Genomic DNA, 19,734 nt, shown 5'->3' with positions numbered 1-19,734 from the left:
TGCTTTTGCTTACCTAACTAAGAAAGTGAAGCACCCAGAAGACATGGTCAGATGTCAGGGTAATTTTGTATCCACACATATTAGTGTTGTTTGTGTTTAGTGTTGTTACCAGACATGGTAGGGTATGGAAGGGATGTGAACATCATCAGGCGTTGAGAGATCACTGTGAAGGACATTGAGATGCCATGTACTTGTGAGAGACAGTGTTATCAGCAGCTGACAGAGTTTGAAAGGGGTCTCGTTGTGGGTGTCGACCTGCTGGTCCAATCATATAATATCCAGATTTGTAGAGTATTCAGATGTGGCAGTGGTCCAGCGTTTGACTGTATGGAAAGGTGAGGATAGGCAAACTTATCATCAAGACATCAGCTGACATCATATGGCCAAGAGAGGATTGCCATATTTGGCACCAAGCACATTGTAGCCCATTCATACCTGCACTGCTAGAACAAGTAATGGCCTCCTTGTAACATTGTGTGTCATCCCACACCACTGGTTGGAGAATAGCAGCAGCCAGACTAGAGAATACTTTCCCATGCATAGGCTGCCATTGAAACCACAACACAAATGGCTGTGTTTGGAGTGGGGCTGTGACCAGGAAGCATTGGGGTGTCACAGTGGGTCAGCTGTTGGCCTCTCCAGGTTATTCTCAGTTTCCTTCATGCCTCTCTGTTCTGTAAATGGAATGCACACACTCATGTCTTGGAGGGGTCGAATAGGCTTGGAAAAATTGAACAAAGCCATTAAAGGCTGATTACCAGAAACGAAACAGAACTTCCATTTATAGAAGCATTGGTGGAACTTGGTAACCCGATAGATAAAGGTGAGTGCCTCTTTTTCATGTTGACTATAATTGTACTGTGCTTTGTTGAGAGTTTTTGAGGCAAAAGCAATGGACCTGTCAGATAGACCAATTCTGGTGGGAGACCACAGTTCCAATCCTATAAGAAGAAGCATTTCCTATGAGAAGATGCATCCACAGCTATCTGTGCAAGGAAACACATTTTGTAACATCCCAAAAAGTTGCTGGCAAATTACACACACCAAGTACGAGTATTTTGTGACCATTGTATGCACACAAAACAGAAGCAGGCTTCTGTAGCTGTAGGCTGACTGCACAACAGGCTGATTGGCCAACTTCAGTGCTAATTCATATGGAAATAGTACAACTTATTGAATTTTTTCTTAACAGTTATGTCTCAGCTCAGTGTACCCTGATACACGCATAGAAGCTTTCAGACTGTTACTGACCATTCTTTGTTTATAAGTTGCAATATTGCAAAATATACATCAGTTATTTTCCTAAAGCCACAGCATTCACTTGTTGAACCGAAGGTAAATTTTCTGGTATTGGAAAAATACTATCGAGTTTTAAATATTATATTTCCTTTTTTTAGAGTTATCATCAAAAAACTTCCTGCATAAACAAATTTTATCCTCCAGTAAAGTAACCATAATTGATTAACGGAGATTCATCATATGATGTATCATGTGACTGCTCACTTCCTGAATGTATGAATGTTTAGTTTCAGCAGTGTCATCATATTAATTATTCTGATCAACTTAAAATCTGGAGGCTGGTTCATTAACCAGCACATCCGTTGATTTGATAGTTTCTGGTATCTTTAAATAAATGCATCATTTATATGAGCTTCTGCTGGGATGCACTTTAAATAACAACTTTAAATCTAATTTGAGAAAAAAGCACAATAATTTGACAATAATTAGTAAACTTACTTGTAAATGAGTGCAGCTCCTCATTGTGTCAATTTTAACACATTTACATGATTCTTTTAGAGAAATAATACTCTGCCTTGCCAGATAGATGACAAAGATGGTATAGATGAGTAGCTGGCATCATAGTCCACCTAAAGTGCAAACTACTTATTGAAAGCAGCTCAGTTAGGGTGCCAAAGCAAAGCTCTGAGTTTGACTCATGTCTTCCTCTCACTCTGCTTCATTGTGATTTCAGAGTGATTTTAGCTATATAATATATTGTTATACATGAAAGTACACTGAGTGTTTTACTCTGTTTGTGTACTTTTATGTTAGACATTCATTGTAAATCCATGGAAAATGTGAAAGCTAGTCAAGCAAGCCCCTATTTAGAATTATCTATACATCACATATTTGTTTCTTACCTCCAGGTTACCTGACAGATGTTTTGGCACTAATTTTCCTAATTTTCATGATTGAATCATTTACCCACAAAGAATGGAGGCATTAGTTAATTTCTTTGTGTATCACTTGTTTTATTGTGGACCAAATATCACTATAAACTGTTTCCCCTAACAACCAGTTCACAGTACATTTACACTCATATGAAGTTTGTTCTCAGTACTCAATCACAGTCTGGAGGAAAAAAATAAATGGTGTACACTATTGATGACTCAGCCTTAGTGTTGAACAGGAATGAGTGAGGTATTCAGTCATAAAAATCTTTGACTGCATGCTAAGTGATGTAAAGAATTTAGTAAAATTAATTTCAAATGCAGATTAAACTTCTAGCTACTTGACACCTCCTTCTACCCTATGGTAGAATTTCTGAATGAGACTGTCAACATGTTGCTGTATTTTCTGCTGAGAAGATGCACTGTAATTGTATACCTGAGTAGTTCCATATTGTAACAAGATGTTGCAGTTATAATCTATGGAACATGCAAATAACTAACTTAGTGTTAGATTGGCTGAGTGTATATTAGCCTGAAAGAAACTGTTTATTTTACAGTTAAATAAATCATAGTATTGTATTTTCTAACAATGATTCAAAAACATATTCACTATTTGAATTACTAAGTCATTCCACATAAATTTATGGTAGACAGTAGACTCTAATGCCTTTTTGTACTTTATTAAAAATTTCATTCCATGAAAAACATTTGGAAACATATTTTGTTTCTTTTGTTGTCAATTTCATATGGTACATAATGACTAATATGTCTCCTAGACATCAGTGAGTGTTAATTTTTTATTCCAATTTCTACAGATGATTGTCTTCAAGTACATAGAAGACAAAGATGTTTTTCAAAAATTTTATAGCAAAATGCTGGCAAAGCGTCTGGTGCACCATATGTCTGCAAGTGACGATGCGGAGGCATCAATGATTTCTAAATTAAAACAAACATGTGGTTTTGAGTACACATCAAAACTGCAAAGGATGTTCCAGGTATGAAAAGATCTTCCGCTCCCTCCCTCCCCCCCTCTCTTTCTCCCCCTCCCTCTCTCCCTCCCCTCCCTCTCCCACTCCCCCTCCCCCTCCCCCTTTCCCTCCTCCTCCCCTCTTACTCCTCTCTCTCTCTCTCTCTCTCTCTCTCTCTGTCTGTCTGTCTCCCCTTTTTCAACTTGTTCTTTATTTCAGAGTAGCTTTATATTGTATTGCTGACAGATAAAGTTTGTGCAGTACCAATATACAGGAAGTAAAGAGACACAACATTGTAGTGTTGCATGTTTAACTTTAACTTGTCGTATTGAAAAATGTCGTGGAAATGGGATTCACCTTACTGAAACTGTTATGATCTTTATTATTATTATGGATTAGCTGACGTGTTCAGCACCACTTTGCAACTCACAACCAAACTGTCATTTTTCAACCACCTTTGACCTCAAACTACACTACAGATCACTCTCTCGCCACAGCATGCATTCCAAAAACTAATATAGACACAGAAGAAATAGTGTTCTGCCTCTTTCTGTTAGTGTAGAATGACCTCACATTCCACATTGTCATTATGCATTATGTTACAGGATGAGCAGATATCTGGTATCTGTAGGTGCAGTTGGCCCCTAGATACTGTCTTTGAAGGGAAGACTTGACTTATATGTGAAGATTAAGACTCAAAATCAGCTTCTGTGGAAATGAGAATCAGCTATATAGACTTGATAAGCAGAAAATGACTCAGTTGTCAAACTGTAGCATTGTATACTTATAAACACTGTGAATTGGTCAGGGAAACAAATCTAGAAATTATAAAATTTGTTCCCCCAACTTTAGTTGTGGTCTATTTCAGCAACCATGTTCAGTAATTTTTTACATAATCGAGAAAATGTAAGATGACTGAGAAAGATGGCTGAATGGATAAGACACTAAACTCACATTTTTGAGAGGTGTGGTTCAAATCCCTGTTCAACTATCTGGAACTACATTCTTTGTGGTTTCACCAAGTTACTTAAAGGCTGTGGTGAAGTTCTTCATCCATATGTGCTGGACCTTGTCCTTGATCTCTAAATTACCTTGTCATTGGCAGGACATTCAACGCTATCTTTCATCTGAAACATGATGAAATAAATATGGGATACAGATGTACTTTCTAAGCTGCTGCAGATCAAAGCACAACTGAAAGATGAAACAATGTTAATGTCCACTACTAGAGATTTTTTAATTTGGCAGAACAGAAGACTTGATTGGAGAAAAGATTATTTATTTAGTGACTGAGTAGGAAAATCATGCAGAACTCTATGTGTGTGAGCAAACAGCAGAATGGGATTAAGAGGTGAAATATTAATTATAGTGAAAATATGTGAATCTGAGAGACAATAGGTGGCATAAAGAGTGGTTAACAAATTGGACATAAGGTAGAATAGACTGAGGATAAAGACATAGTGGAGATAAAAATGAACACCAACAGAGGAAAAACGCATGGTCAGATGGTGGAGAAGCATCACTTAAGGGAAGTAAGTTGGTGATAAAAGTTGCAAAACTGAAGCGGGAGGGTGAAGGTTGGGACTGCGGAGCTTTAAAAAACGTGAAGAAGTCAGGGAAACAATCAAATTAAGTGAGAATTGGGAAAATGGAGTTAGACAATGGCAGTTATGAAGAGGAGCAAGGAGAGTGTAATGGAGAATTTCTTTGATAGGTGTTTTGAGCATGAAATTGAGGCCAGTAGGCATTAGGAACCAAGCATGCAATGTGGTGCAAATTCTCATCTGCTATATTATGAGAGTACTAGTTCTCTAGCAGTATCAAGATTGCCCACATGGTGGAATAATTGCAGAAGTAATTGCTATTGTTACAGCATATGCTCCATTACAAGGTATTGCACATGATCATTTTAGGACCAGCTGATTTATGTCAATGTTTCCATACTGACAGCTTAGCAGTTGTCATAATTGCATAAATACACACCTGGACAATGGTTGTACTTAAGATCATACATGACATGAGTGCTTGTACATTTCCTTAAATTAATTAGGTAATCTTGTAGCAATGATATTGAAGTGTATAGCTTTGGAGTTGTTATGGTTTTAAGGATATGAAACCTTGGGTAAGAAACTTGAGTGGTGAGGTGTCATAGGGCCTGACCAGGGTTTTGCAATCATTCAGATAGAGATACGAAGCCTCTTTTGATTATGTGTGGAAAACAGCAGCATGGATGGGCCTCACTTCAGAGCATTGTTATAGAAAATCTAATGAATATATTTTCTCTATCATTATTTGATTGAAGTTTCATTGGAGATCATTGTCAGCTCAAGAAGTATTGGCTGATAACTCCAGTAAGTTCAAAGTGTCATACTCTTGACACTCTTGCGTTATGTGTTTGGAATTTCAATCTACACACACATCTGAGTACAATTTGTGGCTCTGTGTGATGTTGGCAATTGTTCTGAAATGTGGGGTCAGAAGCTGGTCTGAAAACTTTTATGTCTAATAGAAAATTTCTGTTGTAATTTGTCACATACATTGAGTAACATATCGTGGAATAAGCAACATTTTGGCTGTGCTCATTGTAAAATACAAAAAAAAAAAAAAGATTAATCTAGTACAGTTAGTCAGCAGGTGGTGGGAAAACTTATTTCCCTTAGTACCTACTCTCAGTTCATCAGAAATATCTTCATGGCATCAAAGTATGAAATTATCTAGGAGTTTTCTGAATTTTTCGTGCAATCACATATTGATTTAACTGCAAAATGAATTCAAAGAGCTAGACTTGGTTCTGTACACCATCAAGTCATACAATACTTCTCTCTGCAGGCTCCACATGATTTTACATCAGCTGCCTTGTAGTGATTGTTTCTGTTGTCTACAAAATTGGTATTTTTGTAATTACTGATGGTAATTCTTTGAAACAGCTGAGGAGAATACATCAGCGTTGAACAAGGTGATTATTTTCAGATAATTCTTGTGATAATGTAGGTCTGTTGGCTGGGGGCAAATGAATGGAGTGAGTGGAGTGAGAATCTGAACCATTTTGTAATTTTGGATGGAGCATTGACGATGGAAATTGAAGATGAAAGATTCTTCTCCTTCTTGTCCAATTTATAATTTGTTTTGGTATGTTATTTGAGGTCTCATGGTACAAAAGTTGTCAATGATTAGTGTCTGCAGTAATGAGTTACATTTTCAGAGATTAATCGCGTTGGAAGCATATTAGTTTGTTAAAAATTCTCCTGGCATAGGTTGTGTGATGTGCATGCACAGCATGAAGAAGAAATTCACACACACACACACACAAGCACTGTTGGCTTTATGTAATTCTTTATATAACATCTGTGGGAGTCACCAGTAGATTTTATTCTTTTTAGAACTATTTTCAAGCACTATATTTACGTACAGTTTTTTTTTATCTGAGGCTATAATGAAATTAAGTGCAAATTTACAAGCATTTTTGTTGCGTGTACAGGTCTGTTAATAATCTTTCTTTTTATAATTACTATTTTTAATACATTTTAGTATCATTGCAAAAATGTAAAAACTGTTTTGGAATAAAATCTAATTTTCTTAACACCTTGCACATTTTTGCACTTTATAAAGCAGTTGTTCTTGTTCACCAGGACATAGGTGTTTCCAAAGACTTAAACGAGATGTTCAAAACACATCTGATTAATTCACACGAACCATTGGACATAGATTTCAATATCCAAGTACTTTCATCTGGTTCTTGGCCATTTCAGCAGCCATGTGACTTTACAGTGCCCTCTGAAGTAAGTATTACTCTTAAATAGCATACTTGCTTTTGTATAGGCCTTGTGCTTGTATGTATGTATGTGTGTGTGTGTGTGTGTGTGTGTGTGGGTGTGTGTGTGTGTGTGTGTCAAAGTGATACCTGTGATATACATTGCATAAATTGATAGCAATGATACAAGCTCAGTTGACCACCCAGATAGCCATGCGTGTTAAAGCACTGCTTTCTGGATGGTGAGATGTGTCATCCTTGGTGACTGAATCTGCCCAGTGGCTTAATGATGACGGTCAGTCTTCTTTTGAGCCTGGATGTGGTTTCTAAGCAAATTGCCACATCCAACTGAGTGAATACCAGGCTGGTACCCAAGTTCTACCACAATTACATGATTCACAAACATTTAGAAAACTTTCACTCACTTTCACATGAATCACACTACACACAAACAGCTCGGGTACACATATTCCATCTCTGGGTGATAACAGATGACAGGAAGGGCATTTGGCTGCCCCTTAAACTAACCATGCCAAATCTGTTGCTAACCATGCCGACCCTGTGCTGATGTACGACAAAGACACAAGAAGAAGAAGAAGTTGAAGAAGAAGTGATATGAGGTCAGTTATCTTAACATAGCATGATTTTGACAATTGTGAAACACAGTTGAGGGTCTGTCCAGTCATAGAGTACATGTGTTGAAACAATTGGAAAATATTACTGTGCTTTTTAAATTTTTATGATGTACATTAGAAATGTGTTAAAGAATAACAAATGTTGTTGTTGTTTTTGGTGGTGGTGGTGATGGTGGTGGTGGCGGCAGTGATGGTGGTGGCGGTTGTTGTTTTTAGTCCTAATACTGGTTTGATGCAGTTCTCTATGCTTGTCTATCCTGTACAAGCCTTTTCATTTCTGAATAGTTGCTGGAACCCACATCCATTTGAACCTGCTTGCTGCGTCTTGTTCTTTTATCGGCCTCTACAATTTTTAACCTCCACACTTCCCTCCGTTACCAAGTTGGCTATACCTGATTGCCTCAGGGTGTGTTGTATTAACCAATCCTTCCTTTTAGGCAAATTGGGCTGTAAATTTCTTTTTACTTCAGTTCAGTTCAGTACAACCTCCTCATTAGTTATTCAGTCTACCGGTCTGACATACAGCATTTTTTTTGCAGCAACACATTTCAAAAGCTATTGTCTTCTTGTGTGCACTGCTTATCTTCCACATTTTGCCCTTCAGTATATGGCCACACTCAAAACAAATGTCTTCACAAAAGGCTTCCTAACACTTAAATTTATATTTTGTGTCAGTTAATTTCTCTTTCCAGAGAAGCTTTTCTTGCTATTGCTAGTCTGTATTTTATATATTTTTCTCTACTTCAACTATCATCAGTTATTTTACATCCCTAACAGCAGAACTCATTTACAACTTTCAATGTCCCAGTTCCTAATCTAATTCCCTTGCCATAACTGTGATTTAATTCCATTATATTCCATTGTTGTTTTCCTTTCATTGACATCATCTTATAATCTCTTTTAAAGACATTATACATTCTGTGCAACTCTTCTGCCATGTACTTTGCCATCTCTGATAGAATTACACTGTCATGAGCAAACCTTGATTTATATTTATTCTCCCTGTATTTTAATCCCTTTTTATAATTCCTCACTGCTTGCTCATTGTATAGATAGAATAACATCGGAGATGGGCTAAAGCCCTGTCTAACAGCTTTCTCAACCACTGCTTCCCTTTCATGTCCTTCAACTCTTATAAATGCAGTACAAGTTGTAAATGCCCTTTCACTCCCTGTATTTTATCCTTGCTACCTTCAAAATTTTAAAGATTTTATCCAGTCAACAGTGTCAAAATGTTTTCTAAATCTACAAATGCTGTAAATGTAGATTTACCTTTTTTTAACGTAAGCCACAGGGCAAACTCAACCTGATCTTGCTCAGGGTCAGCTTCTTACAGTTTTCCCATTCTTTTTTAAATAGTTCATGTCAATATTTTGCAACCATGTCTTATTAAAATGATAGTTCAGCAGTATTCACAATTTCATATGGCTTGTATATCTTGCACACAAAGTGGAATAGTTTTGTCATGGCTGGCTTTCCCAAGGATTTCAAAAATTGTATAGGAATGTCATCTACTCCAGAAGACTTGTTTATACTTAGATCTTTAAGTGCTCTGTCAAATTCATCTTCCAGTATCATGTCTTCCATTTCATCTGCACCTACTTCCAAAGATCTTTTCAATTTTTGTACAGGTGGCATCTATCTTCCCCATAGTTGTGCATGTTTCTTCTACCCATTACTACTTAGTCATTATGCATTTTTGTCAATCTCATTTTTAGACATATGTTATCCTCTGTAGATTTCACTATTTCATCTGTCAAAGCTATCCATTGACCTTCTATTGAATTTCTTTCCCCTGCTGCAGTCCATCACTGCATAATCCTCCCTCTGAAACTATCAACAATCCCTGGTTCCTTCAATTTATCCTTATTCCATCTTCTAAAATTTCTATCTGTTTTTGCAGTTTCCTCAGTTTTAATGTGAAATTCATAACAAACGAATTAGGGTCAAAAACTGCATCTACCCCTGAAATGTCTTACAGTTTAAAGTCACTTTCTTACAATTATATAATCAATCTGAAACCATTCAGTGTCCCCAAGTCTCTTCTAAAATACAGTCTTCTTTTATGATTCTTAAACCATGTGTTTGCAGTAATTAAATTATGTCCTGTGATGTACCCCATGGCTGTATGCCAATTATTGTTTGCAAGTTGGACTTAATTTGAACAAAGTTCAGCCAAGGGACCAACATTGTGTCCAATTAGATCACATAATTTGCAGCGAAATGTGTTGCAAACTAACTGGCAAATGCTATGAACTGAATCTACCAAGTAATCAGTTTGTGTTCACGTGAGTTAATTCTCTTTCATGCTCCATATACACAGATAGTGCATTTTCATCCTGGCCGGAATCCCATGGGTAGTCCCATCACTTGCCTCATTGTTTTATGGACCCACTTACTTTCCCTTCTCCATAGGCCCCTGGCTATCTCCACACTCCCATCCACATGCAAAATGCGGGCATTCCCAGCTCTCTAGGATTTTTGACCACTGTGAAGTTAACCTCTCACAATTGAACGTCACTTTCGCAATGGTCTCCCATTTACTTGCACTCACCTTAGAAACCGCATCACTTAAATTCAATTCCAAACATGGAGAGTTTAGTCTCACAGGTGTACAACTATATTACAGTGCTCATGCTAAAACTAACTACAAAGTGCCCCAATGGTCAAGAGTTTTCAACAGTAGCAGTGTTAGTAGCAGATGGCTTTTCTATTAGTCATTGAATGAAAGTCAGTGAAGTGCTGGTCTCTTAAAGTGTCTGCTTTTGAACATAACTTGAAATGCAATTGTGAATATAAAGTTACAGAACATTTACTATTTCTCCCTCTGAAGCAGATGCACTTAGTACAATCTCACAGGACACTGGAAAGTTGTTTGATTGGGTTGCACAGGTTGCAGATGTTGCATTCAGTGTCTTCTCTGTGTTTTCAGTGGTAGCAGGTGGCAATTGAAATGTGCGATAAGCAGTCACATCTCTGATATTAATACACTTCAGACCTGTGAAGGCCTTCACTGGATTACTAGGATACTGCACAGTTGCAGCAGTGACTCAACCATTACCACGTTGAAGTGTATTTTCTGCATAAGTGTAAAACTCAGAACACACCTGCAAAACACTGACAGGCCTTGCTGAACCACTTGCACCCTGAAATTACTACTTGTATCATCAGTGGCCTTATAAACTGTCATTGTCAATCTGTGTACTAAAAATGTGCTCTTAGCAGTTTTGTGGACACAGGAGTAATGGTTGTGATGAGAAAAATTTGGTTCCAATTTGTTGAGATAATTATATTGATGCCTTGGTGCAGTTGACCATCAGTACAGAACCAGTCTCTGTTGAATGACTTGACCAGGCGAACTGTGCATTGTTCTGAGTGCATGTGTTCATGTGAGAGTTTGCTGCTGAATACAATTAAGATATAGCCATCATCATTAAGCCATAAGCAGAGCTGCATGATTTCAATGCAAAAATATAATGGCTATAGTTTCCCCCTGATTTCAGTTGTGTGCAGTAACAATATAGTGAGGCCATATTGGCTAATGTTACATGGCCAGATCAGTCAATCATGCAGACTGTTGCTCCTACCAACTACTGTAAAGGCTGCTGCCCATCATCAGGAACCATGGCCTAATCTGGCCTTGCTAAAGACACTCCTCGGTTGTAGTTTCACCTACAGTAGAGCTGTCTACATCACTGGGGCACATGAGTCACCCAACACCTCTGAGTACACAAGGCCTGCCAACAGCTTTGTGATCTTGCTCTTAGCTGCCCACATAGAACTGCTACATTGTGAGACCTTCTGCCACTTGTTACTCTGTTGTGAATTATTGCAAAGAAATCATGACTGGAGTACCTAATCACTGCATTTTTTGTCTTCGTTTAGCAGTGAAAAATTATGCTTTGTGACTCACCTTCTCTTTGAACTTAGTTGTTATATCTGGAAGTGCAAGTATGTGGTATGTAGGAAGCAATGTTTATTAAGTGTTCAAAGGGAATTTTATATCAGACTGTGCCTGAAAATTTCAACTTTTTGTTTCTTGACATTTTCAGGACATGTTTGATTTTGCATTTATCACTCAGCACAGTATGCGCTGCAGCATTCATTTAAAGAGTAAAAGTATTTTATTATGGATTTATTGAGAGGATAGTAACAGGCAACCAGTAATCCATATTAAGCAACAGAAGGTAACATTGTCAAACTGTGCACTAAAAATTCTGAATTTTGTTTTTTAACATCTTGAAAACAATTTGCAGCACTTAAGTTTGATTTTACAGTAAAAATATTTCTGCATTCAGTTTCTTCACAGGCAATGTGACACAACTTTTTTGAAAGGAGAATGAATATGCTGTATCATGAATGCCTGTGCACTGATTGCTATTGCCAGCAGTAATATTTCCTACTTTGAAATCTACATATGGTTTGATGTGAATCTCATGTAGCATAAAGATCACAAACTGTTCATGTGGTTCCAAACATGAAACTTCATCCTTCAAATGACTTAAGAAATGAGGATTACTTGGGTTCACATTTGTGTTGCAGCTAAGCTTCCTTAATGAATTTGGGTGAGATAGAATGACAAAACCAGATGTTCATAAAAACTTACAAACATGTGGAGAACAAAGAATCAAAAGCCCTGCACCAAATTTATGATGATCTTTGGATTGAAGAGATAATGCAGTTTCTGACTTCAGGAATGGAACAACCTTCTTCTTACCTTCTTTAACTTGTAAAGGTCCAAGAAAGGCATGAATAACTGGCATGTGTAAATCACTCTCTCTGCCATTAATTAATTTTATAAATAACTCCAAAATGTTTTCAACTGTGTTTACATTGTTAACTGCCTGTGTTTATTTATTTATTATTTGTCCCATAGATCAAATCAGTACAATGGCTTGTACAACTGAAATGGGATAAGTCAATACAAATATACAGTTTACAGGAGTCTAAAACAGTAAACAAGAACACAGAAGAATGATTATTTTACATTACCTACAAAATTATGTTACTTAAAGTTACAGCTTTACAGAGAATTGTTACATGATGTGACAATTGACTTAACAACATTCAGATTTGATACATTATCATGCACTAAGACAATTTTGATTCCAAATACTCCTGGATGGTATAAAAGCAGTCTTTTATTAAAAGAGACTTCACTGTCTGTTTGAATTTATTTTTCTTGGATTTCTTGTATAAAATTTGGAAGATGATTATATAATTTTATTCCCATACACCTGACACCATCACTGTACAGTTTTGTTGAGTGGGTAAGTATTCTTAGAGAGGTTTTTGATCTTGTGTCATAATTGTGGTAATCCATATTTTTGCTAATTTTGTTGATACTTTTTTTGGTAAAGAATAATAATTCTAGTATGTATTCGCATGGGAGGGGCAAAATATTTAGTTTCTTAAATAGTGGCTTACAAGTGTCTCTTTGTTTTTTGAACATAATTGTTCTGACTATCTTCTTCTGCAGTTTGAATATCTTAATTGATTCAGAATTTTGTCCCCAGAAGATGATTCCTTAGTTAAGTACAGAGTGAAAGAGTGCATGGTACATTGTGGTTAGGGTACTTGTGTTAGTGACATTCCTTATTGATCTAATCATGAAGGATACTTTACTAAGTTTTGTGCTGGTAACGTCAATGTGCCTTTTCCATGTGAGCGTATCAGTAATAGTAACCCCCAAAAATTTTATTTCATTTTCAAGTTTAACATTATTTTTTTCCAGTGATATAGTTGGTAGTAATGGATTTCTGTTTTGGGCCGTGTGGAAGGTTATTCCAATTGTCTTTTTTGCATTACGTAGCAGCCTGTTACTTTGAAGCCATCGACTTATTTGATGTGTGGTTCTATCTATATTAGATTGGAGAATTTGTTCAGGTGCAGATATGAGTATAGAGGTGTCATCAGCAAACAAAAGGGTTTTTGCATCTGGTAGGCTGTGAGGAAGGTCATTTATGTAAAGTAAGAACAGCAAGGGGCCCAGGACGGAGCCTTGGGGAATGCCTTGCTTTATGGTATGTATGGAGGAAAGGAATGTACCTGAGAGCTTAGTTTCATTTAATTCGACATACTGCTGTCGATCTTCCAGATAGCTTTTAAACCAGTCATAGGCATTTCCTCTTATTCCATAGAAATGCATCTTTTGCAAAAGTATACTATGATTAATCATGTCGAATGCCTTTGTTAGATCTAGGAAGATACCTATGGCTGGGAGTTTTTTGTCCACAAGCTCCAGTGCATGATCTAGAAATCCTTGTATTGCATCAGTTGTAGCTTTCTTACTTTGGAAGCCAAACTGAGCAGGTGACAGGATATTTTATTTGTCTAGAAAGGACATGATTCTTGTGGCCATTATATATTCAAATACTTTACTAAAAGTTGAAAGCAGTGCAATTCGTTGATAATTACTGGGATCCTCTTTGCTTCCTTTTTTGTGGACAGGTATAATTTTTGCAATTTTGAGCATACCAGGAAATGCACCATTCAGGAATGAGAAGTTTATTATGTGGGCTAGGGATTTACTGATAAAGTTACTGCAATTATGAAGGAGGAAGCATGGAATTTGATCTTGTCCAGCAGATGATTTTTTTTAAATTTTGCTGTGAAGTGTCTTTTCTATTTCAATTTCAGATGTAGGCCTTAAAAATAGAGTCTCAGAGCATAAGTTTGGTTCTAGTTGTACAGGACAGCTATTTTTAAGATGGTTAGCCAGGTTTCCTACTGTTTCTGTAAAGTAGATATTGAATTCCTCTGCTGTTTCTTTCCCACTGGAGACTAATTTTCCATTTATTTTTAAGCTAATAGCACTTTGTAGTTGTTTTCCTCTATTAGTATTCATATTAATAAGTTGCCACATGCTTTTGCTCTTATTTGATGATAATTTGAGGTAGTTATCATTCTGTAGCTTTTTTGCTGCATTTACTACATTCCTTAATATCTTTTTATATGGAGTAAAGTATGACTTAAATGCTTCACTACTGCCTAGTTTGGATTTGCTAATGTAAAAAAGTTCTCTTTTTCTTTGTGATGATCTAATGATTCCTGGGGTGATCCAGCTGGAGAGTTTCCTATCTTTGTTGATACATTTTGTTTGTAAGGGAAAGTGGCAATTAAAATAATAACAGAAAATATCCAAGAATGCTTCATATTTGCTGTCTACTGTTTGAGCCTCATATACATTTTTCCAGTTTTCATCTTGTATATCAAAGAGGAAAGTATGCATGTGGGTTTTATTGAAGTTTCTCCTCTGTACAGTGATTTTATTGTGTTTGTGACTGTTATTTTGCAACCAGACCTGCATAATTAATGCATTGTTGTCTGAAAATCCTAGTTTGACAGGGGATACAGTACAATTTATATTGCTTGCTACTTGATCCAGACAAGTGGTACTGTGATTTGTTATCCTGGTTGGAGTGTTAACCATTAGGTCTAGGTTGTAGCTGTTCATAAAATTTTTAATGCTTAGGTGGCTAGTGTTTTCTGAGAGAAAATCTATATTATAGTCACCACATATTAGAACACTATATGATTTTCCTTTACTTAGATTTTCTATTACTGGTGTTAGATTTTTGTGGAAAGTCCCTATGTTACTAGAGGGTGACCTGTAAAGTGCTATTATATAAACATTTAGACCTGTAAGCTCTACACCTGACAGTTCTATATCTTTTTTAATACTATACAAATTGAAAATATCAAGGTGTAGCAGTAATGTTGTCTTTTACAAATATGCAACTACCTCCACTTTTGTAAGATGTTCTTCAGAAGTGACCTACGAGTTTAAAATTTGGTATCACAACACTTTCTATTTCAAAAGACCTCATGAAATGTTCATTAATACATAATATCTGTGTATCTGACAGTTCACTTGCACTTGATAACAAAATTTCTAATTCATTAAGTTTGGTTTTGACTCTTTGCGCATTATGGATGTATACTTTTAGATCAATAATTTTTTTGTTTAATTTTTTTACACATTGGTGAGGAGGTTCAGACTTTACCTTATTTACTACAATTTGCTGATGGAGTCCTTTGCAAGTTTTATGGTGTATCTTTAACTTGTTTGATGATGCTATCTTTAACTTGTTTGGTGATGCTAAGTTTTTTCTTTTCTCAGAGGGGGATAGAAAAAATCCTCCTTCTTGGGTATGTTCCGCCTTGATCTTAAATTAACTCTTACAGATGTAGCTGCTGCAGTCCTTTGTGGATCTTCTGATGGCTCCTCTTTCCTGCTTTCTTCGTTCTTGTTGAATTTGCTTTCCTCATTTTTGCCTGTAAGTGTTTCAGGAAGCTGATAGACAGATCTATTTCGTAATAGTCTTTCTTTAATTATTTCACTGATGTGATCGCACATAACACTTTTTCCATCATAATTAAGGTGCATTCCGTGTTTGGTGTGTAGGTTTCGATGTAGTTTACTTACGTCCAGTACATCGCACTTTGCGTATTCAGCACACAGTTTCTTAATTTTGATGTTAGTTTTCCTAATTTCTTTATTAACACACGATCTGTAAATTAGGTTATGTCTATGAGGCACAATGGCTACTATTGTGTTCCTAGATTTATTCACTTCTAGAAAGTTCTGTAGCGTTTTAATGCAGGCATCGGCTTCATTTTTAGCTATGTCATTCGAACCCACTATACATACTATAAAGTCATTATGTTGTATTGTGTTCATCTGAAGATTGGTGTCTACGACATGGTGTGTTCCCCCTCCAGGTTTCACTATACTAGTCACTGCCATTTCTCGATTTTTCTCTCGGAGCATGCTTGATAGCTTTCTGCCGTGGCTGTCAGCAAGCAAGGGAATACCACACTTTTTCCTTAATGATACGTTTTTGCCCTTACCACTGTTTCCAAGTTTACTGTTGGTGTCCGAATTGCAGGTTTTTACAACGTCACAATCAGTTGTACACTCGTTATGACTCAAGACATCATATTTGTTTTTGTCTAAGAAAGTAACACTTTTAACAGTTTTTGTGATTTGAGACTGAACTTTTTCCAACACTGCTATCGACTTGGATGATTTATCACGTGTATCTTGTTTCACTTCACACAAATTTTTCACTGTTTGTACTTTGCCGATTTCTTTATTCAGTCCAGCTATTTCCCTTTTAAATTATTGACTATGAATTGTAGGCTTGAAATTTGTTCGTTTAGGGTTGTAATTTCAGCTTTACAATTTTCACAGGTTTTCTTTTTAACTACATAACTATAACTATTTCTCGTGTTAAAATTTGCGATTTCCACACTCGTGGCCATCTTGTTTCATTTGGCAACAATATCTATAGCTGTCAGATGCAATTCAACAGTGAGGTTTCTGCAAACTTTTATATACATAATAACACATGGAGTTTTCTCAAAATTAAAATACAGAACAGTACATACTTTTTTCACAGACTTACTCCACAGTTCATTCTTTCTAACATTTTCACTTTATCTCACAAATTCATCATTAGTTTGAAAACTGCTGTTTTCCTTTTGTGCAGGAGTTGTTTCTGTGCTTTCAGATATAGCTGTTGTAATTTCAGCTTTACAATTTTCACAGGTTTTCTTTTTAACTACATAACTATAACTATTTCTCGTGTTAAAATTTGCGATTTCCACACTCCTGGCCATCTTGTTTCATTTGGAGGCGTCAGATGCAATTCAACAGTGAGGTTTCTGCAAACTTTTATATACACAATAACATATGGAGCTTTCTCAAAATTAAAATACAGAACAGTACATACTTTTTTCACAAATTTACTCCACAGTTCATTCTTCGTAACATATTCACTTTATCTCACAAATTCATCATTAGTTTGAAAACTGCTGTTTTCCTTTTGTGCAGAAGTTGTTTCTGTGCTTTCGGATATGGCTGTTGCCAAAGCACCTGCTTTCAGCCTCTTGTCTTCTTTGACTTGGGGGTTCCCATGGAACATCTTGTCTTGAGCTCAAATATCTGGGACATTTGGTAATAAGCATGGTGCAGCACTTTCTTTCAATCTGGGATTTTCCAAAGGAAGTGTTTATGTTTTCCCTGCTTTTCAGTCAACTGCAGTGGTTTGGAGAATCAGATCTCTCAGGATAAAGTGTTCTTGACAAACTTGGAAAGGAAATGAAAAGAAAGTTATCCCTAACAAATTTTCAAATAAATTTTTTGTACCAGTGCTTACACATCATCTTACTATAAATATTTCACATTATTAAAAGTATGCCACACATCTTTTATAGCAAAGAGAGATCAGTACTTTTCTCTTCCTTAAAAACATTTTGTTATTCATTCTGCAGAAAATGCTACTCATCAAATTAAAAGAACTTTAGGATCAGAATTTTTGAAATGAAGCATTTACTTTTCTAATTTCTTAGGGAGTTAAAATTAAATAAGCTGTTCATGCTATCACATATAATTTTATGTAACTTATGCACTGTACAGTTAACACAGCGAAACAATCTAAATCTGAAATTTGACTGTTGTTTGCACAACACTTTCAGTGAAACTGTTGCTGATGATGGAGCTTTTGTGGTTATAATTTATTGTTGCATACTTCGTTATAAATGTAACTTGATAGTGCTTACCACAGAATGATCTGATGGAGTGAAGTTCTCCTGTCAAATTTCTTGAGTCCATTTCTACCTCAGTGTGGTGTCCTTTTGAAATATGAACACAGATATCTTTTTCCCGGTCTGTTAATTGCCAGTACAGCCTGGTGCACAACATTTATTCACCATTGTGTGATGGAAAGCAAATACTGTGCCATAGTGAAAGATATGTCTAGAAATAACAACACATTCAGCAACTCACAGATCAGCAGCAATCCACTAACAGTAAAACACTGTCATCATATTGCCAATATAGCCTCTAGCTGTAGACCATTTAGCGTTACATCATGGTGACATAGCAAAACTGTTGGGTTGTCTTGTTTTCTCGAAGGTGTCAAAAGCCACTCCACATTGCTTCATAGGTGGAAATTTCGAATGATAACACAGAAAATATTGCAAATAATTTGATATTCAACAAAGATCTGAACACACACACACACACACACACACACACACACACACACACACACACACACACACAAGCAGTTAGAGAATAATGACTGATTATAAGGTCATTTCTCTTAATGTGTAAGTCATATTGTGAAAGACTTTGACTTGTTGATTCCTGTAATAACTACAATATTTTCCGTGAGTATAGCAATTATAGGTTGATCATAATGATTAATTAACCCAATTGAACTAGACAGACAGGTACACACATCCTCCCCTGCCCCTTCCTTGCACACTCACACACACATTCTCCCATATGTCATGTGCACACATGCTTCATCTTGTTCTGCAGTATTTCTTTTTGTTACGCATAGCCTACTGTTTGACTTAGGTTGACAGAACTCCAAATCAAAACATTACTGACATGAACACTCATATAATAATAATAATAATAATAATAATAATAATAATAATAGTTTTATTCAACATCAAATGGTACACTGCACATGTACAAAGAAACAGTAACGATTAAAGTTATTTGTACAATACACAAGACACATTCTTCTGAATATGTCATTAATTTACAACAAAATTACAATAAGATGTTTACTGATTTCTATTCACATAATTTCACAAAGCATTTGTTGTTCTTCATATAAGTATGATATTCTACTAATGTGTAGAAAGGGTGTTTTATTAAAAATTTCTTAAGCTGATGTTTCAGTTTAACTGTAGGAAGAGCCATGACTGCACTAGGCAGTGCATTAGCTAATTTTATACCTTTCTACTGAGGCCCCTTTTCGTAAAGTGCTGTTCTGTGGCTGCCAATGTAAAATCTTTCTTTATTTCTAGTATTGTACTGGTGGAAATTTGAATAAGACTTTAGAGACAGCTGCAGATGTAATTCCAGGAGTGTGTGCAGCAGATAGTACAGTTAGTCCTTCCTCCTTTGTAACCTGTAACTCTACAAGGTGTTTTGTTCAGAAATCCCTGGGCCAACTTTTATGTCCAGTGCAATTCGTTTCATGCCTAATGAAAAACCATGGTTGCAGATAGAGAAGAAATACCAAAAAAGACAATAGACTGTGTGATGCTGTTACATATCTCCATGGAAACTGGACAGTGGACTTGAGCCTATTCATTTTCAGAGCATGCAGACTGATGATCAGGGTGGAGATCCAATTTGAAAATGTGGCAAAAGTGATAGAAAGGAAATAAGAAAATATTTA

General features: G+C 36.2%; 1 protein-coding gene across 4 annotated transcripts in view; it reads left to right on the top strand.

Moving 5' to 3' along the window:
• Positions 1-19,734, top strand: part of LOC126297745 (cullin-1-like) — a 217,096-nt gene that overhangs the window by 175,223 nt on the left and 22,139 nt on the right. For all 4 annotated transcript variants that reach the window (XR_007552574.1, XM_049988905.1, XM_049988906.1 and 1 more), the window contains exons 11-12: positions 2,987-3,166; positions 6,769-6,918. Coding sequence is in view for 3 of the 4 variants with exons in the window: in XM_049988905.1 (XP_049844862.1) it covers positions 2,987-3,166; positions 6,769-6,918 (330 nt within the window). In the remaining variant the exon portion in view is untranslated. The remainder of the gene's footprint in view (positions 1-2,986; positions 3,167-6,768; positions 6,919-19,734) is intronic.

The sequence above is a fragment of the Schistocerca gregaria genome, chromosome X, assembly GCF_023897955.1.
Source record: "Schistocerca gregaria isolate iqSchGreg1 chromosome X, iqSchGreg1.2, whole genome shotgun sequence".
In the NCBI taxonomy this organism is placed as follows: domain Eukaryota; kingdom Metazoa; phylum Arthropoda; class Insecta; order Orthoptera; family Acrididae; genus Schistocerca; species Schistocerca gregaria.
The sequence above is the reverse complement of the archived record's forward strand: the minus strand, read 5'-3'. Positions and strand labels throughout refer to the sequence as shown.